General features: G+C 57.7%; 1 protein-coding gene across 2 annotated transcripts; it reads right to left on the bottom strand.

Annotated features, from left to right (window-relative positions):
• Positions 1-64: 64 nt before the first annotated feature.
• On the bottom strand, positions 65-24,151 carry MYH7B (myosin heavy chain 7B). 2 transcript variants are annotated; one of them, XM_070381633.1, is made up of 41 exons: positions 24,046-24,151; positions 22,687-22,793; positions 22,387-22,530; positions 21,741-21,897; positions 21,408-21,435; positions 20,049-20,145; positions 17,779-17,802; positions 17,527-17,619; positions 17,325-17,388; positions 16,074-16,172; positions 15,304-15,407; positions 15,078-15,216; positions 14,673-14,791; positions 14,431-14,580; positions 14,078-14,248; positions 12,770-12,949; positions 12,543-12,675; positions 12,383-12,459; positions 11,865-11,952; positions 11,583-11,700; positions 9,791-9,914; positions 9,553-9,689; positions 8,298-8,553; positions 7,000-7,242; positions 6,166-6,342; positions 5,932-6,077; positions 5,544-5,634; positions 5,073-5,462; positions 4,053-4,179; positions 3,845-3,963; positions 3,557-3,753; positions 3,101-3,450; positions 2,807-2,931; positions 2,592-2,707; positions 1,739-2,135; positions 1,534-1,659; positions 1,279-1,449; positions 1,075-1,179; positions 897-992; positions 289-426; positions 65-213 (listed from the first exon to the last, which is right to left on the bottom strand). In XM_070381633.1, the coding sequence occupies exons 1-41, from the start codon at positions 24,134-24,136 to the stop codon at positions 202-204; spliced, it is 5,826 nt and encodes a 1,941-aa protein (XP_070237734.1). In that variant the 5' UTR covers positions 24,137-24,151; the 3' UTR covers positions 65-201. The 2 variants fall into 2 exon arrangements, with proteins under 2 accessions (XP_070237734.1, XP_070237733.1); XM_070381632.1 differs by lacking the exons at positions 20,049-20,145; positions 22,387-22,530; positions 22,687-22,793; positions 24,046-24,151 and having other exon boundaries at positions 21,741-21,828.
• Positions 24,152-24,850: the final 699 nt, after the last annotated feature.

Raw genomic sequence — 24,850 nt, 5'->3', positions numbered from 1 at the left:
TGTGAGACCATGTGCTCCCCTCCCCTCCTGAACCCCAAAGAATGAGCAGAAACCCAGTCAGAGCTGCAGCCACGGGGTTTATTCAAGGTGGAGCAGGGCTTGGGGTGGCGAGGCTCCAGCATGTGTGAATGAAGAGAGGCCAGGATCAGGCTGGGGCAGACAGCAGGTGTCCCTCTTTTCCCAGAGCCCAGGGTTCCAGTGTCACTCCTTGTGCTAAAGGGAGAGGGGTGCCTGAGTGAGCGGCTTCCGGGGCAGAGGGCAGGGAGGGTGCCCCACACCACCCCTCACCTTGGGGCCCAGGGCGTCCCGGGTGCGTGCCCGCAGCTTGTTGGCCTGGGTTTCCGCCATGTCTGCCCGCTCCTCTGCATCATCCAGCTCATGCTGGGCCTTTCGATACTTGGCTAGGTTGGTGTTGGCCTGCTGCTCCTGTGGGCACAGGCAGGCCTGCTCACTCTCTGATCACTGAGACGGTCAGCTGCCCCAGAAGGGGCCGGCTTCTCCTGGTCCTCCAGTCTGCTTCACCACCGCTGCCCACGGCCCTCCCCATCCCTCCCCAGTCCCCACGGCAGGAAGGAAGGGCATGGAGCCACTCATTCCAGAGGTGCCTGGGTGCCAGACCTGCCTGGAAGGGGAAATCAGAGAGGTCCCCTCAGAGACAGAGCTAGGTCTTGTGTCTTGCTGGACCTGTTAGAAACTTGTCTTTCTTCCCACTGGGCAGTGGGGTCACTGTCCCAACCAACACACAAAGCCACCGTGGGGGAAATCACAGCCCAGAGATGGAACAGGCCTGACCATTGCTGGCATCCCCACTGACTGGGGCCAGCTGTAGAAGTGGGGTGACCACCGGAATCCTGACTGGTACTAGGCCCCAAAGACCCAGACTTCCGTGCACTCACCGCCTCTTCAAACTGACGTTTGTAGCTCTTGACCTTGCTCTGCAGCTTGTCCACCAGGTCCTGCATGCGAGCCAGATTCTTCCTGTCCTCCTCAGCCTGGGTAGGCAAAGGGGATTCAGGTCTTGCCCAAAGCAGCCCAGCCCTAGGGCCACCCCTCGAGGTGGTCCTGGTTACCCACCTGGTACGCGAGCTCCTTGACCCGGCGTTCATGCTTCCGCACCCCTTTGAGGGCCTCTGCGTGCTTCTTCTGCTCCGCGTCCAGCTCGGCCTCCAGCTCCCGCACCTACAAGCAGCCAGCCGGTGGGCCTGCTGCCCCTGGCCTGCCCTCCCCGGGGCTGACCCACCCGCCAGAGCAGCAGGCTGGGAGGCGGGCCGCACACACCTTGGCCTCCAGCTTCTGCACCTGCTTCTTCCCGCCCCGGAGGGCGGCTTGTTCTGCCTCCTCCAGCCGGGCCTGCAGCTCCCGCACCGTCTGCTCCAGCGTCTTCTTCATCCGTTCCAGGTGTGTGCTTGTGTCCTGCTCCTTCTTCAGCTCCTCCGCCATCATGGCTGCCTGTGGGGGAGGCGGCGGTCTGATCAGGAGGTGACGGTCCCTTTGGACTCTTCTCTGGCATCCCCAGCCCCGGCCCAGCCTCACATCAGTGATGGCCTTTTTGGCCTTCTCCTCGGCTTCCCGCCTTTCCTGGGCGGCCTCCTCCACCTCCCCACTCAGCTGGGCCAAATCCACCTCCAGCTTCTTCTTCTGGTTCAGGAGACCTGTGTTCTGCAGGGAAGCAGAGCTTTAGAGTTGGGCCTTGCAGGCCCCCGCCCCGCACGCTCTGGTGACAACCCCCAGTGCCCACCTGTGAATGCAGGAGGTTGAGACGCTCCGTGGCTTCCAGCAGCTCTTGCTCCGCCAGCCGCCGGCTGCGCTCACCCTGCTCCAGGGCTGCCCGCAGCTCTTCCAGCTCCGCGGCCAGCAGGGCGGCCCGCCGCTCCAGGGCCTGTGCCTGCTCGCGGAGCTCTGCCGCCAGCCGCTGCTCCTCGTCCCGCCCCGCCTGCTCCTCCTTGAGCTGGGCCTGCAGCAGCCGCGTGGCAGCCTGCGCCTCTGTGGCCTGGCGGGTGGCGTGGCCCAGCTGCAGCTCCAGGTCATTGAGGTCACCCTCCATCTTCTTCTTGAGGCGCAGAGCCTCGTTGCGGGCCCGAGTCTCCGCATCCAGGGAGGCCTGCAGGGACTCCACTGCCCGCTGGTGGTTGCGCCTATGGTTGGGAGGGACGGAAGGAGGAGTGGTGACCTTCGAGGAGCAGGGGCCCGCGCACCGCACCTGCTGACAGGCGCAAAAGGAATGCTGGAGACGTAAGCTGGACTAAGTGACCGGACTCTCCCTGGTTTCAAGCCCCTCATGACTGCCTGCTGCCCATCAGAGCAACTTCACAGGCAAGAGTGAGGCTCCGGAGCAAACGGACATGGACTGAATCTTGGCTCTGCCTCTACTGTGTAACCTTGCACAAGTCCTCTGGCCTCTCCTCGGTTCACCTCTGAACTGTGGACAATAATCCATTCCTCCCCCCAAAGAAAGTCCTGGGGAGGGGGGACTAGGTGTCATGCAAATCTGTGTGCACGCTGGGGCTCAGCCAACACCTCTTGCCCTCTGCTCTCAGACGGTTGGGACGGGAGAGGCTGTCGGCCTGGAGAGGAGGGCCAGCCCCCCGCACCTCAGGTTAGTACACTCCTCATCTTTCTCTGCCAGCTTCCGGTCCACCTCAGCCTTGACCTGGGAAAGCTCCAGCTGGATCCGCAGGGTTTTGGTCTCCTCCAGCTCCAGGGCCCCCTGGGGTATAGAACAAGCCATTGAGCCAGGAGGTCCACGAACGTATGTTGAGAGGGGAGGCCAGAGGAGCCAGCGGGTCAGCGTCGCCCCACTCCTGACCTCAGCCTCCTCCAGCGCTGCCTGGAGCTCGCTCTTCTCCCCTTCCAGCGCCTTCTTGGCTTTCTCTAGCTCCTGGACGCTCTTCCCACTGAGGCCGACCTGGTCTGTGAGGTCACTGATCTCTTCTGCAGAAAGGACAGGGCACTGAGGGGCCACCCCACCACTCATGCTGCAGCCACATCACTTCACCCCCTCGTAATTCCAGGGTGCCCCGGCCAGGGCACCCTGCCTGTGTGACTCGGAGGGAACTCCCAGTGACCCCCAGGGCGGCTCTGACCCCATGGTGGGCCGTACCCTGCAGGTTCTTGTTCTCCCGCCTGAGCGTCTCCAGGGCCTCCAGGGCCTCCTCATGGCTGTGCCGCAGCCGGAAGAGCTCAGTGCCCAGGCTGCGGGCCTCCCTCTGGGCCGCCTCCAGCTCCCGCTGCATCTCCTCCTCCTGCCGCCTCCGCTCCTCCAGCGCCCGCTCCAAGTGCCGCTGCTTCTTGTCCAGCGCCGCGGCCGCAGAGGTTGCCCGCTCCAGCTCCAGGGTCACGTCCTCTGACTCGGTCTGCAGCCGCAGCTTGGCCTTCTCCAGCGACGAGCACTTGGCGTGAGCGGCCTCAACCCCCTCCTCTGCCTCCTGCAGTCGCAGCGCCAGCTTCTTTCTGGGCCCCGGGAACAGATGGGATGTGGGAGTGTAGCTGAGCCCCGCATCCTCCCCCACCCTACCCCGCCCCGAGGTGGTGCTGGCCAGGCCGGCAGGGCACTCACTTGGCCTCCTCCAGTTCCTCGGTCCTCTGGATGGCATCTGCCTCGTACTTGCTCCTCCACTGGGCCACCTCGGCATTGGCCTTGGACAGCAGCCTCTGCAGCTCAGCCTGGGCCTCAGCCTCCTCCTCATGCTGCTCTCTCAGGAGGTCACAGTCGTGCCGCAGAGCCTGCACTGCGTGAGCCAGCGCACTCTTGGCCTGCAGAGAGCCCGGTGACCTCAGCGTGGGGCCGGCCGGTGGCCCTGTGCCCCCACCCCCGCCATTCTGTGGCTGCCCACAGCTGGCCCACCTTGCTCTCTTCCTCTAGCTGCCGCCGCAGTTCCTCCAGGCTTTGGGTGGCCAAGGCCTTCCCGCGGCTCAGCTGGCTAATCAGAGACTCCTTCTCCTCCAGCAGGCGGCTCAGCTCCCCTGCAGGCCAAAGGGGAGCCAGCAGGTCAGGTGAAGGCGAGTGGACAGCATGGAGGCCCCGCCGTGGCCCGCTGAGCCCCGTGCCTCACCACTCTCGGTTTGCAGCCGCCCACGCTGGGTGCTTGCATCTGCCAGCTGCCGCTGTAGCTCCTCCACCTTGATCTTGGCCTCACTCAGCTGATCCTCATATGCCCGGCACAGCTTCTCTGCACTGGCCTGGGAGCCGGGGTCAGGGATCAGAACAAGTCAGAGACCCACAAAGCAGGATCTAGGGCTGCCAATCAGAGAGACTGGAGCCAGGAATTGGAAGGCTAGACATGTGCCAGGAATCAAAGGGAGAACAGAACCCCAAGTTCAGGGTCAGAGATTCAAGTGCTGGACTATGGCTTAAAACATGGGTGTCAGAAGTGAGCTGGCTGAACCTGTCCTAAGGCCAGTGGGTCAAGGTGAGGTAAGGATACCAGAGTCTGAAGTCAGCTGGGGACAGTGGTCACAGGTCAGCTGTTAAGATTAGGTGGTACAAAGGTCAGGGGTCAGGGTTGGGTGCTGGGATTCAGGACAAGAACAGTCAGGTATGTATTATTTGCTCAGTCATGTCCGATTCTTTGCGACCCCATGGACTGTAGACAACCAGGCTCCTCTGTCCATGGAATTGTTCAGGCAAGAATACTGGACTGGGTTGCCATTCCCTTCTCCAGGGCATCTTCCCGACCCAGGGATCAAACCCAGGTCTCCTGCATTACAGGCAGATTATTTACCATCTGAGCCACCAGGGAAGCCCAAACAGGATAGGGATGAGGTCAGAATTCAGAGGTTAAAGACTGAGAAGTTGGAATTGGATGCTGGGTCAAAATCCTTTGGCATCAGGGCACAGAGTTTAGGAGGTAGGGTTTGAGGTCAGAACTGGTGGGGGAGGTTTCGGGCTGGGTGCCAGGTGAAGGGGCCGGGGATCAGGATCAGGTGCAGGATCAGCACTAGTGTGGTGTCAGATAGGCAGGGGGTGCTCAGGGCTCAGAGCGTGGGGTCAGCTGCTGCAGTCAGGAGGGGTTCGGTGAGGGTGGGCTGCTAAGCGGCAGGTCAGAGGTCGGGGTCAGGAAGGAGGCCGACACCTTGCCGCGGGCCAGGGTCTCCACGTTGGCGCTCAGATCGTCCACCTCCATGCGGAGCTCGCTCTTCTCCTTTTCCAGCTTCTGCCGCACACGCTGCAGGCTGTCCACCTGCTCGCCCAGCTCGGCCGCACTGTCCGCCTGCTTGCGCCGCAGGGCCGCCACCGTGGCCTCGTGCCGCAGAGCCGCCTCCTCCAGTTCCCGCCGCAGCCGGCCCAGCTCGGCTTCGCGCTTCCGGCAGCCCTCGCGCTGCCCGGCTGACGCACCGCCGGCCTCCTCCAGCCGCTCGCTCAGCTCCTCCAGCTCCCGGGCCGCCTCTGCCCGCTGCTTCTCCACGCGGGCCCGGGCCGCCCGCTCAGCCTCCAGCTCCTCTTCCAGCTCCTCGGCCCGAGCCTGGGGACGGGCAGGCAGGCGGCAGGGTCACCTCCATGGGCCCCTGAGCCGGGTCCTCGCCCGCCCCCGTCCCTCATGCACCTGCAGCTCCTTGATCTTCTTCTGCAGCTGGGCTCCAAGGAGCTGCTCATCCTCCACCCGCAGGTTCAGCTGACTCAGCTCCGAATCCTTCCTGGGGGAGAGGGTGGGCGTGAGCCGGCCCAGGTCCTAACTGCCGCCAATCTGCTGGGAGCCCCAGCACACATGCTGTGCTGAGGCACTGTGCCTGGAGTAGCCCTCAAGATCTCCCCAGAGTTCCCTCTCAAGCCCCGGCCCTAGAGCCTGGCCCTAAGTGGGCCCCCTTCACCCTACGGTTCAACCTCTGCTGTGATGCAACACTGACTAGAGTCCTGGGGGCGACGAGAAGCGGGCTGCAGGCTCAGGAGGCCCCCGCGGCAGGAGGTCGGGGCTGGGCCCTCCCCACACTTACTTTTTGAGCTTCTCCTCCAGCTGTTGCTTGTCCTGGGCAGCGTCTGCCACCGACTCCTGCGTCAGCTTCAGGTCCCCCTCGAGCTTGCGTTTGGCCCGCTCCGTGTCCATGCGCAGCTTCTTCTCTTGCTCCAGGGAGCACTCCAGCTGTTGGGCAGGACAGGGTGGGTGGGCTCCCCCCTGTCCTGGCCAGCCCGGCCCCTCCATGCAGCCCCCTGCTGTGGCCCCAACTCACATCTTCCACCTGCTGCTCCAGCCGAACCTTGGCCTTGGCCAGCGCGCTCACACGGTCCTCCTCAGCCTGCAGGTCACCCAGGGCCTGCTGGTGGGCCTCCTGCAAGGCCTTCTTCTCCTTGGTCAGCCGGACCACAGACTCGTCCAGTGCTGCCATCTCCTCCGTCAGATTCTTCACCTGTGTCGGGGCCAAGGTCACTGTGGGGCTGCCTCCCCCAACTCTGGCCTGAGCAGCTGCCCCTTCCAGCCAGGGAACCTCAGGTGAGTCAGTTCATCCCGAGCCTCAATTTCTTCATCCTTCAGGGATGGTTGTAACTTCCTCCTCGAGGGATTACTGAGCCCTTCCCCAGTGTCTGGCTGGCACTGAGAGATCAATAGATGCCAGCTATTTGGGTATTCAGGGGTGTTTAAGCAGCTGTTCTTACTCCTGGCTTCCTCAGGGAGCACCTGTGAGAACCTGAATAAGCAGCTCACCCTCCCCCAGAGCCTCACCTTCCCCTCCTGTATGATGGAGTCAGTCCCCCCAGAGTGTGAACCAATGGGCTCTCGAGAGGGTTCAATGAGGGAAGGCCCCTGGGGCACATGGAGCTGGTGGATGACGATCCGAGCATCTGCTGAGCACCTACTACGTGTGAAGCTTGGTGGCGAGTGCTCACACAGCCTAGTTACACACTGAATCCTCACCCGCCCTAATTAGGGAAGTGCTGCTATTAGCCCCATTTGACAGAGGAGGAAACTGAGGCTCACAGGATGAGACCTGCCCAGGGCCACACAGGTGTGGGACTTGCAGGTGCCTGGCCCCACAGCTCTTCCCCACCCCACCCCGCACCCACACCTTATTCTCCGTGGCTTGCTTCTCCTTCTCGGCCTTGGCCAGCGTCAGCTCCAGGTCATCAATGTCCTTCTTGAGCTCTGTGCACTCGTCCTCCAGCTTGCGGCGCCGGGCAGCCAGGTCTGCGTTCACTTCCTCCTCGTCCTCTAGCCGCTCGCTCAGCTCCTTCACCTTTGCCTCCAGCTGCACCTTGGACTTGATGAGCAAGTGGCAGCGCTCCTCAGCATCCGCCAGGTTTTCCTGCTCCTGGAGGGGGACATGGGAATGGCGCAGAGTCAGGACAGCCGAGGGTCCTGCTCCTGGAGGGGGACACGGGAATGGCGCAGAGTCAGGACAGCCGAGGGACCCCAGGCCAGGTCCTAGACAGAAAGCTCATGTGTCCATGCCAAGGCCTGACACAGGTTCAGTTGGCTTCTGGGACCAAGGAATGCCATGCCAATGACCTGTTCTGGGCCCTGAAGGCAATCAGGTGTGGTGGGATGAGAGCACAAGTGGAGGGATGGACCGGGGGACAAGAGGGGAACCTAGGCTGCGGGGCGACCCAGAGAAAGGCCCAAACAAGGCTCATGGAGAGAAGCCAACGGCCAGGTCCGCCCTCACTGAAGTCGGGGTGGGGAGGGCCCTGCGGGGCCACAGAGGGCTCAGATTCTCGGCCACCGCACTGTTTCCTTACCACCTGACCGGATAACCATCTCCTGCTCTAGAGGGTGGGTTTCTGAGCACAGGCCCGTCTGTCTTCCCACCAGTGTTATCTCCAGAGCTTCTGTGGTGCCTGACACTCAAGGTGTTTGCCGAAGGAAGGAAGGAAGGGCTCTGTGGACTTGGGGGAGGATCTGGACCCTTGATCTCTGCCCTTTGGTTGTTACTATTACCTGCTGCCTGGGTTCCCATGGCCCTTAACCAGAGAAGAGAGCCTGGCACTCTCTCAGGGAGGGAGCAGAGGAGAGAGCTGGGGAGATGGGGCTCCACGGAGGCTTTAGCAGGAAGCCATGGGGGCCCAGGGTGTGGGAGCACTGGGGCACGTGCAATGACTGGGTGGGGAGGTTGGGTATGAGGAGGCCGCACACAGGTATGAGCCCATGAGCCTCCAGAATAGCAAAAAGGACCCAGGTAAAGCCTGAGCACCCAGCACATGCCAGGTTGGCCTTGGCTGGGCGGGGGCGGGGGGGTGGTGGTCGGGGGGAGTGGGGCACGGTGGGTCTGCCTGTGCTATTTCCTCGGAGCAGCCTGGGGTTCCCTGAGGATGCCCGGGGGTCGGGGCACCAGGTCACAGAAAGAAAGCCCGCCCCTCCCCGCCTCACCGCCTGCAGCTGAAGGGCCAGGTCGTTCTTCTCCTGGGTGACGCTGACGTGCGTCTCCTCCAGCTCCTGGCGCTTGGCCTCCGCAGTGGCCAGGGCCCCCCGCAGCCCCCGCAGCTCTGCCCGCAGGGCCGCCAGCTCCTCCTCAGCCTGCGCCGAGCGGAGCAGCGGCTTCATCTTGAAAAAGAGCTTCATCCATGACCAGTTCTTGACAGCGTTAAAGGCACGGATGTTCCACTGGATGGTGAACAGGGCATCCCTGGGAGGGGTGACCACAGGTGGTCAGCAGGTTCACAGCTGCCCCTTCATAGCGATAGCCCCGATGTTGCTGAGCACCTCCCCTGGGCCGGACATTGCACTAAGCACTTCAGTGTGTGGTCGATTGCATTAACCTTCCCAACAGCCTCTCAAATAGGTCCTAATCCTCTGCTTTACAGACGAGGTTGAGGGAGAGGCCCAGGGCATGCAGGTCTGCCTCCAGGGCTGGAGCTCACAAACCCTGAATGGCCTGGTGGTCCCTGCAAGGGTCCTGAAGACAGGACACCAGTGGGGGTTAAGCCGACTGTCATATAAGGTCGGACAGCCTGGGCTCCCATCCCAGCCTCCCACCTCCCCCATGAGACAGCTGACAGCTCTCTCTCTGCTCAGACACCCCCTCTGGTGAGCAGAGATGGTCATCTGCCTCTTAGGACTGTCCAGTACTTTGCATGTGTGTTCAGTCTATTCCGACTCTTTGTGACCCCATGGACTGTGGCCCACCAGGCTCCTCTGTCCATGGGATTCTCCAGGCAAGAATACTGGAGTGGGTTGCCATTTCTTTCTCCAGGGGATCTTCCCTCAAACCCGTGTCTCCTGCATCTCCTGCATTGGCAGGCGGATTCTTTACCAGAGACGCCTGAGAAGTCCATCCTGTACCTTAACCAAGATAAATTCAAACAAGATATCTCGCCCAGGGCTTGGCACATAAGACTCTTAGAAAACACTAGATGCCCTTATTCTCACTCCAGACCACACTCTGGGACGGCCTGGAATAGAGATGGACTCTCTTTTCCCACCTTCTGAGGGGAGGAAGTGGCAGGTAGCTGGGGGCTGATGGGCACACAGCAGAGCCTTGCCCCTTCGGAGACACTCAACCAGCCATACACAAAATCTGACCCACAGGACAGTACGACCAGGTTCAGAGAGCCTAGAGGTTCTGTGAGCTGGGGGACAGTGGCTGTACGCCAACCCTGTGTCCCACCCCCTTGCTCGCACCCACCTGCCTCCAAGCAGGCGCTGGTACTCCAGGCGCATCAGGCGGCCCCGGCTCCGCGCCTGCAGCAGCGTCAGGACCTTGGCCAGACGCTGGTCACGAAGCTCTTCCAAGACGCCTAGGAGCCCAGCCTTGAAGAACACCTGGGGTAGGCATGGTAGGTATAACCCTCAATCATCTGCATGACCCCCTGCAGAGTGCGTGCCCACACCGGGTCAGGACCCTAACTCCCTTGTGCCCCGACCTTGGTGTGGCCAAACTGGTACTGGGTGTGGTCGATGTCCAGTGAGCCCAGCAGCTTCTCTGTAGCCTTCCTGCTGTCCATGAAGGTGTCGTCCGGGATGGCGCTGGGGTTCAGGATGCGGTACCTGAGGGGGTGGGGAAGGGTTGGTGAGGAGGGTGCTGGGCAGGGAGCAGAGGACTGGAGAGGCTGGCCTCTCGGAGGCTTGTTCAGGCTCCACTGAACAAGCTGGCAGGTGACACTTGACAGCCTCGTGATACTCGGGGAGTGGGCATACTCTGCTTTAAAAGCTCAGGTAATATTTAAACGGCTTCAGTAGTTCTTTAAGAGGCGGCAGTATTTACAGAAGGCCTATGGCACTGTCATAATTTTTAACTTACAATTTTTAATTATTTATCAGTTTTTTGAGAAGACAATTAAAAAGTAAAGACGGTGATGTGTTACAGCATATCACAAACTGAAGAAACATTGGGAGAGAATTGTGATTGATAAGATCACGATCTTGTGGATCACAAGATCAATAAGGGTTCCGGCATGCCCACTTCTAAAAGGACACACTTGCACGTGTGCACAGGGCCGTGTGGGTCAGGTTGCGCTGACCACACTGTGAAGGCAAAACCCTGGAAACACAAAAGGGCCCTCACTAAGGGACTGATTACAAAGCACGGGTCACTAGATTACAGAGTACTTCACTCCATAACAAAATGGATGATGCTCCTTGTCATTACACTTACCCAAAGTCCTAGAAGGCACAATACTGAGAACGGACTGTAATGGTGACTATACACACTGAGGGATTATGACGCCACCGTAACAGATGCCCCACTCTGGTGGGGTTCACTGACCACAGGGGAGGCGGGACTGTCGGAATTTCCTGTACCTTCCCCTCAATTCTGCTGCAAACCTTAAACTACTCTAAAAAATAGTCTTCATGTTTTTTAAAGAGGGTGATGATGCAGACTTATGTCTATTAACAAGGAACAATCCCCAAGACACGGTTACAGGGAAAAAATAGAACATGTGTGTGTTCTCATGTGTGCATGTTCATGTGTGTGTGTGTGCTCATGCGTGTGTGCGCATGTGTGTGTGTGCACCCATGTGTAAAGTATTTCTACAGACACACATGTATAATGGTCAGCATGGATGGCCACAATTACTTCTGAAGAGGGAGGGACCCATGGACAATTGCAGCCAGACAAAAGTCAAACCTATAAAGGGAAGGCAGAGAGGCTACAGCACTGACCAAGCGCTCATTGCCAGGCATTACATAAAGCCTAGTCCATGTGAACCCTCATTCAACTCCCAAATCCACACCTGGCTCTGCCTGCCCGACCTCCCTCCTGGGCTTCCTGCTGGAGACATTTCAAGTCTGACATGTTCCAAGGAGAGTTCAATCCACTGTCCACCTACTTCCCCCTGCCAAAAGTTTAAAAATCTATCTTGGTTTCTTAGTAAATCTACCACCAACTCCCCAGTTGATAGGCCAAACACCTGGAAGTCACCCCTGTCTTTTTCATTCTCTTTCCACTTCCAGTTCATTAGCAAACCCTGCTGGCTGAAGCTGCAGTATTTACCCAGAGCCTGTTCACTTCTCCCAAACCCAGTCCCTCAGGTCTCACCGACTAGCATTTCCCACTGGGATGCCCCCCAGCCCCCTCCCCAGCCCTCCTGCATCCTCCTTGGTGCCCTTCCTACCCCACCCAACCTTCTGCCTCCACCTGGGAGGAAGGTAAGAGGGAAGGTGGCTGGCGGGGGAGCTAGGGAGGAGCCAGGGCTGGGGCCGGGAGACACCCACCGCTGCCGGAAGTCAGTGTAGAGCAGCCTGTTGGGGAACCCCTGTCGGCAGATCCGGATCCCCTCCAGCACCCCATTGCAGCGCAACTGGTGCAGCACCAGGAAGGCGTCCATGACCCCTGGGCACAGTGGAGGTTAAAGGAAAAGACTAGTGGTCAGGGGACACACCTTCATGAATTCGAGGCCGCACAAGCCCTGTGGAGAGGGGTGACCCAGCTCTGGCCACCCCATCCCCTCCCTCCCATGTCCCCCCATGGGGAACCAGCCCCCCTGGGGTGACTACCTGGGGTCTTGTTCTCATTTGGGACGATGCAACGGACAAAGTGGGGCTGCGTGGCCCGCAGATTGGTCATCAGCTTGTTGAGGTTCTCCTGGGGGAGGGAGAGGGGAGAAAGCACAAGAGGGCAGAGAAGCAGGATTGGAAGCCGCAGTGGACCAGCCCACCAAGGATGGACCAGCCCGCTAAGGACTGGGCACCTCAGCACTGGGTCTCTGCAGTGACACCCTTTGACTCTCCTTGTGACCCTTGGCCCTCTTCCATTTGACCAGGCAAGTCCCCCAACCAATCCTCAGCCCTCCCACAGGCCCCGTGGCTCCCACCCCATCCCCCCTAAACCCTGCCCAGGCAGCGTGGGGACGGGAAGCAGCACAGACTTGCTGTGATGTTCACGTGGAGAGGAGTTAAACATCACTGCAAGTCTTAACGGCCGCCCGCCCCGGGTGCAGGGGACAGAGCAGGGAGCCAGGACCGAGTGGGGGCGGCAGGGAGGGGTCCTCCACAGGGCCTAGGTGGGGCCTCACCTTGTGCAGCTGGGACACCGTCTGGAATGATGCTGCCTTCTTACGCTTCTCTTTCACCCCGGACTTGGGGGGCTCAGCTAGGACAGACAAGGGGCCAGTCACTCACTGCAGAGAACTCCCTCCGTGAGTCCCCTGCAGACTTGCACCACTTGGTACTCACTAGAGCAGGAGCCAGCGTAGTTCTCGTAGAGAGTAGCCAAGAGCTTGTTCTGCGACTTCTGGAAGATGGGGACCACCGTCTCATTCAGTGGATCCTTGTTTTTCTCCAGCCAGCCCACGATGCTGTAAGGCACCTGCCAGAGACCAGACAGGTGCTGACCCGAGGGGCGGAGGAACCGCAGGAAGGGAGGAGGGAGATCAAGAGCTGGGGTTTCAACAGGCACTTACCACGCCTGCATAGTGGACCACCTCAAAGTGGGCCTGGTACTTGCGCTTCTTGTCAGGCCGTGGCTGCTGGAAATTGGGCGACTTCCCCGCGTGGTTATCATAGAGCTTGGCCCGGAAGCTGGCATCCGAGGCCTTGGGGAACATGCACTCCTCCTCCAGGATGGACAGAATGCCCAGCGGCTGGGGACAGGGCACAAGGGTGAAGGGTCTCCATCAAGCCAGTCCATCCAGGCTGGGCTGGACTCCCACTTCCTGGAGCCCCACTCTCTGGGAGCTTCCCCAGACCCCCCAACCTCAGCTACCATCTGCCCAGAGGGAGGCAGAATGGATCTGCACCCAGGAGCCCTGTCTTCTAAGAAAGAAAGTTTGTGGCTTGGCTTTCAACCCGCTTCTGACCAATTTGCAGCTGGCCCTGAGTTGTTCTCTTTGCTTGTAAGTGTGCAAATTCAAACCAGCACCCCTGCACCCACACACCCCCGACATCTGTGGTCTCACACTCTCCCACATGGTGCTGTCAAAAAATGCAGTTGATGTCAAACTCTGGCTTCCTCACTTAGTGGTTAAGGGGCCCTTAGACCTCTCTAAGCCTCAGTTTTCTAACCTGCAAAATGGGGACATGAATACTTTCATTCCTGCCATAACAGCAAAGAACTGTCGACCACCTGAATGTGCATAGGTAGGAGATTATAGAAACGCATGGGCATCATCTGCTGTGTGAACCACTGTGCCTTCTTCAACAAAGCACCACGCCCAGAATACACTTTTAGAGAAAAGGTAGGATGAGAAGTGAGTCTGTGTCCGTTAGAGAAAAGAGATGCCGAGGATAAAGGATGGAGAGGATGCACGTCGTGGTAGGATTGGGGGAAATATTCTTTCCCCTTTATTTCTGATTTTTCCATTTTTCTTTGATTTTTCTTTCCTTCTAGTCTTTGTACCATAGGGAAATACGTGTAATGTTTTATAAAGCAAATAAACAAACACACCCTACCCTGCCCTGTAGTTCTGGACAGTTTTGAGGGTCCAGTGAAACTGTGTCTGCAATAGGGCTTACTGTCAGCAGTGCAACAGGGACGCACGCTCACACACACGCCCTGCTCACCAACACACAATCGCACTCAATCTCCAACACACCTAGTCACACACCCGCACACATTTCCATTCATATACACATCACACACACACGCTCACAGTCATGCTCGTATACACATGCTCACTTCAATGCACACGCACATGCATGCCTGCACACGCTCGTTCACACACAAGCACACAGGCACTCCCTTGCCGGAGTGACCTGGCCCTGGGCCCCACCTTCTCGATGAGGTCGATGCAGGGCTGCAGGTCCAGGCCGAAGTCGATGAAGACCCAGTCAATGCCCTCCCGCTTGTACTCCTCCTGCTCCAGCACGAACATGTGCTGGTTGAAGAACTGCTGCAGCTTCTCGTTGGTGAAGTTGATACACAGCTGTTCGAAGCTGTTAAACTGTAGAGGGCAGCGCCCGGCTCAGCCGGCCTGCTTGTAGATGGGGACATGGAGGCCCACAGAGAACAGGGATGTGCGGGACTCCACCCTGCCTCCAGGCAGACCCCCAGGGCTCCTGCCCCCACCCCTATGGTCCTCCACCCCAGAGAGAACAGAGCCTGGGGCCATGGGCCTGCCCGCACCTCAAAGATCTCAAAACCCGCAATGTCCAGGACGCCGATGAAGAATTGACGGGGCAGCTTGGTGTCCAGCGTCTGGTTGATCCGAGACACCAGCCATCGGAACAGCCGGTCGTAGGTGGCCTTGGCCAGAGCCCCCACGGCAAACACCACCTGGAGTCGTGGGGAGGCTGGGCTGGGACCCGGCAAGAAGCGGACCCTGCCCCGGCTGTCCCAGGGTGGGCCCCGGCCTGCCGGCAGCTCACCTGCTCCACGCTCTGACCCTTGGTCACATATTCATTCCCCACACGCACTCGGGGGTGCAGAAGACCTTTGAGGAGGTCCCCGCTGCTGACCCCCATCAGGTAGGCAGCCTTGTCAGCACCTGGCAGGACACACAGGTGAGATGAGGAGGCGGCTAAGACTAGGGGTTTTGGGGGCTCTACTGGTCTCTACTTAGGGTTAGGAGAGGGAGGTTGGGAGAGGTCAGGATCAGCAAACTGTACAGCTCAGAAGGGTGAGGGGCTGGAGTTGAGTAATCACAATTTACAAATCAGGGCCAGACTGAGGTCAAAGGTTGCAGACAAGGCTCAGGGATCACAGTCACGGGCTGGAGGTTGGAATCAGGGTCAAGAGAATGACCAGGTCAGGTCAGGGTCAGGGCGCCTCACTCTCAGTGCCGTCAGCCTCAGCCTGCTCCTCCCGCTGTTTCTGCTTGAATTTCATGTTGCCGAAGTGCAGGAGGGCCCCCACGATCTTATAGCAGGCGCACTTCTCCTCCACGCTGAAGCCCAGGATGTCCATGGCATGCTGTGGGGAAGGGGAAGACTCAGAGAACTCTAGGCTCCTCAGGGTCCAGCGGAGCCACGGGACCTGCTCCCCTCGCACCAGACGTACATCAGTGGCCATGAGCTCCTCCCCGTCATCCATGTTGTCCACGGTGATGACGCCCTGGCTGCAGAAGTGGTAGTCGTAGGGGTTCATAGACAGAAGCAGCATGTCTGGGGGACACAGAGCCGAGAAGGGGGTGTCGGCTGGGTTCACCAGCTCTCCTCCTTCCCCTGGTCCCAGCGTGGTGGGTCCTGGGGGCTCTTGCGGCAAGAGACTCTAGGGCCCTCTCTAGATTTTGTACCCGGAGTTTCTCTCCTCCACTCTAATGCCCAAGGCTTCTCTTTCTTTATGAGTCTGGGGAAAGAGCCACAGTCCCTAGCTCTCACTCACCTTTTGATCCTTGCTCACGGCCACCCCTCCGGCCCAGACCCCGTCTGGGTTCTCGGGTACAGGGAGGATCAGATTCTGCCCTCGAGGGGCTTGCAAGAGAGGTAAGCCAGGCCCAGATGGAGCCCTTGCTCCCTGCTTGGTGCTGGGGGAAACCTTTCTAGTCTCAGGACAAGAGAGACAACCTGGCCAGGGCAGAGGTGCTGAGGTGCCTGTTCCCCAGCGCAAGGGGGAGGGCTCAGCAGGAACCAGAAATCCCAGGAAGCGGGTGGGTGGCTAGAAGGAGTGCTGCGTCTCTAGGGAAGAAGGGATGTCACAGACCCCAGAACAGCAGGGGAACAGGCAGCCCAGGGCCTGGTCTGTGGGGGCCCGGGACAGGGCTGGGCAGCCCCACTGCCACCCAGACCGGCGGGCTCTGACTCCCACCCCGTCGGGCTGCTGGCCCTCACCCTGCAGCTCTGGCTTCTTCCCCGAAAGGATCTGGTAGTAGACGTGGTAGCCTCGCTCACCGGGCAGCTGGAAGATCACCCGTGACTTCTCCAGGAGATCTGGGGGAAAGGGAGGAGCTGGCCTACTGTCCCGAGTGGGTCACCCCACCAGGGCTGAGGAGCAGGGGGCAAGGGTGTCTGCACACATGGAGGTGCCGTGTCTGCACACACCCCCGGCATGTGCTGTGGGAGGTCTCTCCATTGGCACATGTGCCACAGTGTGGGAATGTGTGTGTCTGTACACCAGTGTGCGTGTATTAATGTGGGTGTCTGTGTAGGGGTCTTTTTTTTTTGGCCACTTGACTTGTGGGATTTTAACTCCCTGACCAGGGACTGAACCCGGGCCCTCAGCACCGAGTGCCAAATCTTCACTGTCCTAACTGACCATCGGGGAAATCCCCTGCGTGTGGATCTTGGTTTTTCTGTTCTTTCATCTAGGCTGTCATTCCTCCACCCACAGACTGCTCCTTTCCCCAGAGGTGTGCTGGTGTGCCAGTGTGTGCAGAGAGCAGAGCCTTGGTGTGTTTGCACACGGGCCCATCAGGGTGTAAATTACGACGTTTCCTCCCATCACCACCTGCCTATGCTTGTCCGTCAGGATCTGGCCCTGCATCCCAAGATGGGGAGCAGTCAATGTGGAGGGGTCCCTCTGTGCATGTGACCTGGGCACCCAGTGTCTGCATAGCCGGACTGGGTCAGGGATAGGCGATGACTGCAGAGACACACTGGGGGAGACCTTCCTGGCAGGACAGGGTCTCAAGGTGCCCAGAGATGAGGCTGGGCAGGAGGGGCACAGGTCTGCTGGATGGAGGGTCAGAGAAAAGGCTGGGGTTGTGGTAGGGGGAGGGGCCCAATCACAAGGAGTCTGACCCGCCAAATAAGGGTGGGGGTCTCCATCTTAAGGTGATGGGATCTGGAGAAGGTTTTTAGGCAGGAATGCGATGTGATCAGATTAGTAGCCAAAAAAAGATCACTCTGGCTAAAAGAAGATCAGGCAGAGGAATGGAGACTGGGAGATCACGTGGAGGCAGTGGGTAAAGTTCCAGGTGAGAGGTGAGGTGGCATGAGCTCGGCAGTGGCCTGAGGATGAAGAGCAGCGTCTGGGGCAGGTGGGAGCCCCAAAGACTTGATGAAACTTGTTCAATCTAAGTGGGAAGGTGCAGGCCTGGGCCCCTCCCATCCTCCTTCTTCCCCTCCCTCTCCTGAACTCACAGCTGTCAATATCCGCTGATGCCAGCTTCCCAGAGGGACCAAAGTGAATGCGGATGAACTTGCCCTGTGGGCAGAGGAGCAGCCTCAGTCGGGGGCCCAGGCAGTGCTGCTCCATCCACCCAGGGCTCCCCAGACCTTGTGTCTCCCCGCCTCCCCACCCTCCTGCCCCAACCCCACCCAGTCTCCCACCAAAGCCACTCACAAAGCGGGACGAGTTGTCATTGCGCAGGGTCTTGGCATTGCCGAAAGCCTCCATGGCGGGGTTAGCCTCGATGATCTGATCCTCGAGGGTGCCCTGGTGGCAGGATGAGGGGTCTCTCACCCCGTGGTCCTGGGTCTTAGCCCATCCCAGACCACCTCTGCTTGGGAAGGGGAAGAGGAAGGGGAAGGGGAGGGAGGGTCCCCAGGACTTCATAATAATTGTCTGCCCCACTCATACCAGCCCCATACCTACCCCGGTCTTTGTGGCCAGAAATTGCTGGGAGGAGAAGGAAGACAAAGTTAGAAGGTGTGAGGTCTCACCAGGCGGGAGTGTGGCAGTGGGGGAGTAGGGTGGGTTAGCAGGACAGTGAATGTTAGTCACCCAAATGTCACCCCACTCCCTATGCCTGACCCTCCAGGGGCTGTTAGATGGAGAAATGCAAGAAATGGAGCAGGCAGGGCTCTAGTCAGGGAGGGGCTTGAGGCAGGAGCTGTGTGTGGGTGTCCCCTACCCACAGTGCCCCAAAGCTCTGTCTTTGGCCTCCTCCATATCCCTTCATTTCCCACACCCCTGGAATTGACCCTGTTCCAAGCCCCAGAGGTTCCTGACTACAATCTACTCCCCTTTAGAGTCCAGCTCAAAAGCCCCCTCCTCTAGGAAGTCTTCCCTGATTCTCTGAGGCTGGAAGAGACTCTTCCTGTCCAAACCTTCTGACCCTTGACCTCCCTCTGTGATGGCCCTTCTTCACACTTCTCCTTTCTATTATGATTGGGTACATTTTCACTGTACAACTGTATATCGAGTATTAGTCAAAATAGCCCCGCCAGGTGCATATTATTAGCCCTAATTTGCAAATGAGGAACCTAAGACTCAGAGCTGGAAAGTGTCTGCTCAAGATGACACAGTAAGTCAGGGGCAGGGCAGACACTGAGTCCAGGCATCCTGCTTCCCATGACGCCCAAAGCCACCTGTCTCTCATCTAGAGGGACTTGCTGAACCAAAGGACTCCTCCCCACTTGCTCTCCTAGCCTCATCTTCCCTCCATCTACCCTTCTATCTCTTCCCTGCCCTGGATCCCAGCAGCCTGGGAAAAAAAGGGGGGAAAGGAAGGAATGGATTCTGGAGTGACAGGTGCCATGCCACCTGTCCTATGCTATGAGACTTTGGTGATTCACTCACCTCCAGGGAGCCCAAGACTTAAAAATCCCCCTGAGCTGTTGTTGGGGAGACAGGGGCAGGAGACAGATGGCAGGAGCCCTCCCCTGAGCTCCACCCCACACACTCAGCTCCAGGCTTTTGAATAGGGCTCCTTCTGATAGATGTAGTCAAATTTGGGAGAGAAGGGAGGCAGGTTGATAAGGTTTTTAAGCTACAATGCCCATGGCCCCTGTGGGCCAGGCTTTCTCTCTACCTCCCTTGCCTGACAGCTCCCCTAAACCTCAAATCCATGATGCAGGGCTCCTTTCTGCCCAGGTGCCCCCTAGACTCACCCATTCTGGCTGCAGCCCCATCAGCTCCCGCCCTCCATTCCTATTCCTGGACCGAGCCCCAACTTCCTGTAGCATCCTCAGAGACATTTTGGGAGTTGGAAAATGAGGTGGAGGGGAAGGAGGAAAGAGTACCAAAAAAGTCAACAGCAAAAACAAAACCAAACAAGAAAAACAACCACCACCACAACAAAAAACCAAAACTGAAAAAAAAAAAAAATCACAAGAAAATCAAATGGGAAAACAGGAAAAGGCAAAAAGAAAAAGGAAAAAAAAAAAAACTTTAAATGGAAAAAAAGATAAGAAAAAGAAGAAAGAAAAATGCCCCAGAATAAAAGCAAGGCTCAACAAGACCAGGAGTGAGGGCTGGGTGGGCGGAGGCCTTAGGCTTCTGGAAAGAAAAGTCAACCCATTTGGGGGTGGGGGTGCAGTGCCCACACATCTCTAAACAGCTGGCCATAGGGCTAGGAAGGAAAACTGCACCTTGAAAACAAATAAAAAACCCCAAAATACTGGTCCCCCATTGTTTCAGAAAATTTCAAAAACCATAAAGAAATCATAGGGTGCAAAACTGCCCTTAATCTTGACTGTTGGGAAGGCCAAGTGCCCTTGGCTCTGGCTAAACCTGCCTTGTTTGATTGACAGCAGGTAACTGGAGCATGAAAACCAAGAAACCGATTATTACTTCTTGGTAAAAACAGCTTGCTTGGTAAACTTTTAAAATATGAAGGTCGTGAGAATATGAAAGGGAAAAATTACATGAAATGTTGAGGACTAGCAATGTGGTCCCGCCCCTCTGCATTTCAGATGGGAACAGTAAGGCAAGCCTGGATCTGCGTCACTTGACAGAGAATGGCCACAGCCTCTCTGGTCAAGCCTTGCTCGGGCCAGAGTCTGCCACCAGGGTGGGAGGCTCAGGCAGGGCGAGAGGCTCTGGGGAATCAACTTTTAAAAAAAAGAAGAAAAGGAGAAAAAAAAAGAAAAGAAAAACAGTGAGAAGCAGCAGGGAGCAGTGCCCGCGTGGGCAAGTCTTACAGCCTTCTTGCCCGGCCCGTCTCCCAGGGCAGCGACGATGGCAAAGTACTGAATGACCCGCTTGGTGTTAACGGTCTTACCGGCCCCCGATTCTCCCCTTGGACGACACAAACATGAATCACCAATGTCCATCTGGCTACTCTAATTCCTCCCACCCCCAGCACCCTACTTCTCCAGCAGGGTGCTTCTGCCCTCCCCACACCCAGCTCCCAACTCAGGAGCCCCCCAACCCAAAACTCCTCAGAGATGGGTCAGCTCCCAGAGGTGTTGAATTGTTTACAAAACAAACCAGCATAAATCATCCCAGTGAGATGAAAAAACACATGATGCCACTGTTTACTGAGCGCTAACTTACTGCCAGGCCCTGGGCCGAGTGCTTCACCTGAACTGGTTCACTGAAGCCTCAGGAACCCTGTAAGGCAGGCGCCATCATCACCCTCTTGATAGAGAAGGGGATGTGACTCAGAGAGGTCATGTAGCTGTTTCTGCTGGGTGCCAGGTGCAAACATTCACCGGCTGACTCCTATAGCTCTGCAGTAGGTAAGCAGGACTGTCCTGTTTTTACTGATGAGATTCAGAGGACCAAGGGCACCAGCAGGAAGTGGACCCATGAGAACTTGAATCCAGGTCTTTCTGGTTTCAAAGGCTTTACTCTTAACCAACAGGCTGCACACTCACACACATACACACACTCACGCACAACCGATGTCCATATTGGCTTGGCTGGACCTAAACTTGGTATGTGAGAATTCTACCACTTTCCCAAGGAGGCAAACAAAGGGTTATAAATAAGATTCAGAAATAAGAAGCTGGTAATAAAGAAGAAGGGCTTTCTTGGTGGCTCAGTGGTAAAGAAGACTCGTGCAATGCAAGAGATATGGGTTCAATCCCTGGGTCAGGAAAATCTCCTGCAGGAGGAAATGGCAACCCACTCTAGTATTCTTGCCTGGGAAATCCCGTGGACTGAGGAGTGTGATGGGCTACAGTCCATGGGGTCTCAAAGTCAGACATGACTGACCGACTAAAATAAAGAGGAAAGGGAAGGGGATCTCCTCCCCCCTCCTTGAGCCAGAATCAGAACTCCCCAAAGATCAAGGTTAGAGAAGATTCCAGGCCCTAGGAACAGGGGGTATGAGGGTAGGTGATCAGTCTGGCATTCCTTTTCTACTTATCTGCTCAGAACAGGGGCAGAGAAGATGCTATAATTTGCCTCACCTGGGACACTGGCTCTAGGTGGTAAAACCCCTGCCCTTAGCACTTTGTATTCAATTATTCAATCTCGGGAAATGATTTTAGTTCCAATCCCTTCCTGCCAGATGGCCAGCATTTCCCACCCCATCCCCAGAGCCCCACACTCACGTGATCAGCATGGACTGGTTCTCTCGGTCTGGAAGAAAGGGGAGGAGACAGAGAAGTTAGCCAAAGTGAGGGACCAGCCACAGGTGGAACACCTGGGATATCCTTGGTGCTGGGACAGCCCCTCCGCCACCCAGAGCCAGAAATGGGAAGGACCAGGTGGGAACCTTCAGACTGCAGGCCAGCTCCCACTTGAAGACACAGAACGACTATGCTTCAGTGTCCAGCGGGATGGAAAAGAGGGCAGTGCGAGTGGAGGGAAGGGGAGCCGGGAGCCGGGGGAAGGGTCTCAGGAGAGAAAGAGGACTCAGGGAGAGGAGTCAAGGCAGCCCTTACTGCGCAGCATGTCATTGTAGGCGTTATCCGCCACCGCGTATATGTGGGGCGGGGCCTCCGAGCGGCGCTTTCCCTTGTAAGCTGCTACCACGGAGGCTGTATAGACAGGGAGCCATTTGTAGGGGTTGATGGTGACACAGAAGAGGCCCGAGTATGTCTGGGGAGAGAGAGTATAGATGGGTTATTGGAGGCCAAGTTCCCGTCCTCAAGCTCTAGCCCTCGCAAAACTATGATCTTTGCAAAAATTCTCCAAAATGAGCTGCCTAAGGTGCGACGCCACACCTCTGTGGCGGTCCTGGCCCCGCCCTAGCTCTCACTCCTGCCCTCAGCCTGTGGTCCCACCTCCACAGCCCATTGCCCAGCGACTCGGCGGCTGCCGCTCCTTCCCTACAGTCCCGTAGCCAAACCTCCAGCCCCACCTCCAGCTCCGCCCACCAGCCGGTGGCCCCGCCCCCTCAGCCCCATGACATCACCCTACCCTACCTCTAGCCCTGCTCCTCCACCACACACAGCCCCGCGCTGTCCCCACGGTCCCGACCCCGCCGAGCTGTGGCTCTCGCTCTAGCCCCGCCCCTGATGGTACGGCCCCGCCCCCACCACGCACAGCCCCATCCCACCCGTGGCCCCTCCTCGGTTCCAGGCTCACATAGATCATCCAGCGAGCATAACGCTGGCGCAGGTTGTGCAGTACGGATGCCTCGTTGAGGTGCGTCATCATGGCCATGTCCTCCAGCAAGTCGAAGCGGGGCGGGTTCATGGGCTGCAGCTCAGCCTCGCGAACCGTCAGCACCTGCCAGGAAGGCCATATCGTGGGGGCAGGAACCAAGTGACCTCAGCCTCTCACCCCTGTACACCCCCAGACCCCCTTTCATCCAGAGCATGCCTTCCAGGAGCTACACCTCCGGGAGGCAGAGGAGCTAATTCCAGGAAAAGGGGGGAGCCAAACCTTCTGGTCTTTGGTCTCCACGTTGACTCTGCCCCCAGTGGCTTCCGACTTGATCTCAGCCTCCACGTAAGCATCCTGTTCATCAGGTACCCAGACCCGCTTCTTCCCTGGTTTCCGGGAGAGCATTGGGGCTTTGAAAGAGACTGATGCACATCCAGGGGTTGGGGGCCCAACTGGGTTCCCCTGTCGTGTCCCTAGAGCTGTGTGCCTAGGAGCCCCTCTATCAGGACACAGGAGTACCCAGGAAAGATCCCTCCAGACCCTCTTTCCTGAAAAGGCAGCACTGGGAGGTTTCCCTAGAGATCTCCTCAAAGAATCCCCTGACTGAAGTAAGGGTCCCCCACAGCCCTGGATTACACACTTTGGTTCAGATTCATGCTTCTCTTGTATTTGCCCTGCGACCTGTGGAAAATCCCTCATTCTCTCTGGGCCTGTCCCTCAAAGGCAAAACATTGTAAGCATTGCCTTAGTTCTCCTCTGGAGCAACCCTCAGTATCAGGCACTTAATATTAGTGGGTTCTGTCTCCCCTATTTCACCCAAGACTCAAGCCCTGCATCTTGTAAGTCTGTCTTATGCTCCTTCCTGCCCAGGCAGCTGGTCCCAGAGCTCCAGGGAGCCCATATTTCATGGTAGTTTAAAGGCATCATGAAAGTTAAAGACTCAGGTATCCTGTCACCTACTGGCCAAATACCTTAGGACCAACTACATAACTTGCAGGCTCCAGTGTTAAAATGCAAGTCCTCTTGTTAAGAAATCATTTAAAATTTCAAGATGCTGATAGCAAAGAGTAAAAGGCCCCCAGTGCAGCTGCAGAGGTCACATGCCCACGAAGCTGGCCCTGGCCCTGGTCACCACCTCCCCAGGTTGTTGCAATGATGCATGGAAAGTCATCTGCTCTGGGCCTGGCACACAATAAGTGCTTGATACACATTGCCTATTGTTATTATTGTCCTATGAGCAAACCGGGTCATAAATAGTCGCCTTTATTCCTGTCCCTAATAAACAGAGGGATTGGCTCTAGGGAAAGCACTAAAAATAACTCCAGCACAGGTTTTATGGACACGTGAAGGCAGCCCGCACACATACCAGGCACTCTCGTCTCAGAAGCCTCAGGCTCTGGCCGCGGACTGCAGTCACAGGAGGCAGGCGATACTGTCCCATTTTACAGAGGAGCAAACCAAGGCTTGCTCACAGACACCCAAGTGAGGTATACTAGGTCCCTGGGATTTTCTTCTTGGGGCTAAAGCTGTCAGGCCAGAGGGCTCCTTCAGACCCGAGTGGAGTGCCACCCCTCCTCACTCCTGTTCTGAGTCCTTAAGAACTTCTCTGTGGCTCTGCCCACCTCTGCCCTCACTTACCATCCCACAGGACGGTGTGCACCTTCATCTGCTCATGGTAGCCCTGGCGGAGGTAGCGTGCAGACTCCCCAAGTTCACTCACATCCATCATGGTAGTGGCACTGAGAGGCGGAGGATGCAGCAGCAGAGATCTTGGAGGTTCAAGGTGGTCCAAGTCAGCAGGCACTGGAAGATTGCATGGAGAGGGGACTAAGGGCAGGGGCCCCAAACTGGGGTGTGATCAACCAACCCACAAGACCTAATAGTAGGTGATTCTTTGGTAAGCCCCCAACACATGCACGCACCCTCTCAGACACCAGAGCATCCTCTCCCACAGAAATGGAGAGACTGGTGCCAACCCACAAGCACCCTCACCCACCAGCCTGTCTGCCCTCCCTTGGGCTCCCACTCCAGCCCTGATCACCCACCTCGGCACCACGGTGAGGGCTGGGAGCTGGGCTCCCCCTTTTATTGCTGCCGTCAAGGTCAGCGGAGGAGAGCTATGTCAGCAATCTCCACGTGTCACAGCCCCCCCAGCCTGGCCACAGGACACAAAAGGCAAATTCCCTTTTATCTCCACCAGCTCGGCCCCTGGGCTATTTTTACCTCCCATTGTCAAGGGATCACAAAGGCGGAGAGAGACACTCACTCCACTCAGAGACTGGGAGGTTGAGATTCAGACTGACAGGGGCAGGGACAAGGCAGGGAGAGATTTGGAAAGACTGAGGTACTGGGGGAGAGAAACCAAGTCTCAGGGAGTCTGATATACCCAGAAAAATGTCCGCATGCCCAGGAAAGAAGAGCAAGAAAACTGAGAGAGCGGGAA

The sequence above is a fragment of the Bos mutus genome, chromosome 13, assembly GCF_027580195.1.
Source record: "Bos mutus isolate GX-2022 chromosome 13, NWIPB_WYAK_1.1, whole genome shotgun sequence".
NCBI classification, from domain to species: Eukaryota; Metazoa; Chordata; class Mammalia; order Artiodactyla; family Bovidae; genus Bos; species Bos mutus.
The sequence above is the reverse complement of the archived record's forward strand: the minus strand, read 5'-3'. Positions and strand labels throughout refer to the sequence as shown.

Excerpts from the sequence above, each read along its gene's own strand:
- MYH7B (XM_070381633.1), bottom strand. The coding sequence starts at position 24,136 with ATGATGGATGTGAGTGAACTTGGGGAGTCTGCACGCTACCTCCGCCAG. Across the intron at positions 6,078-6,165 it reads TGGAGCAGCAGGTGGAAGAT|CTGGAGTGCTCCCTGGAGCA; the intron begins GTGAGTTGGGGC and ends CCTGCCCAACAG. Across the intron at positions 5,463-5,543 it reads AGAAGATCAAGGAGCTGCAG|GCTCGGGCCGAGGAGCTGGA; the intron begins GTGCATGAGGGA and ends GCCCGTCCCCAG.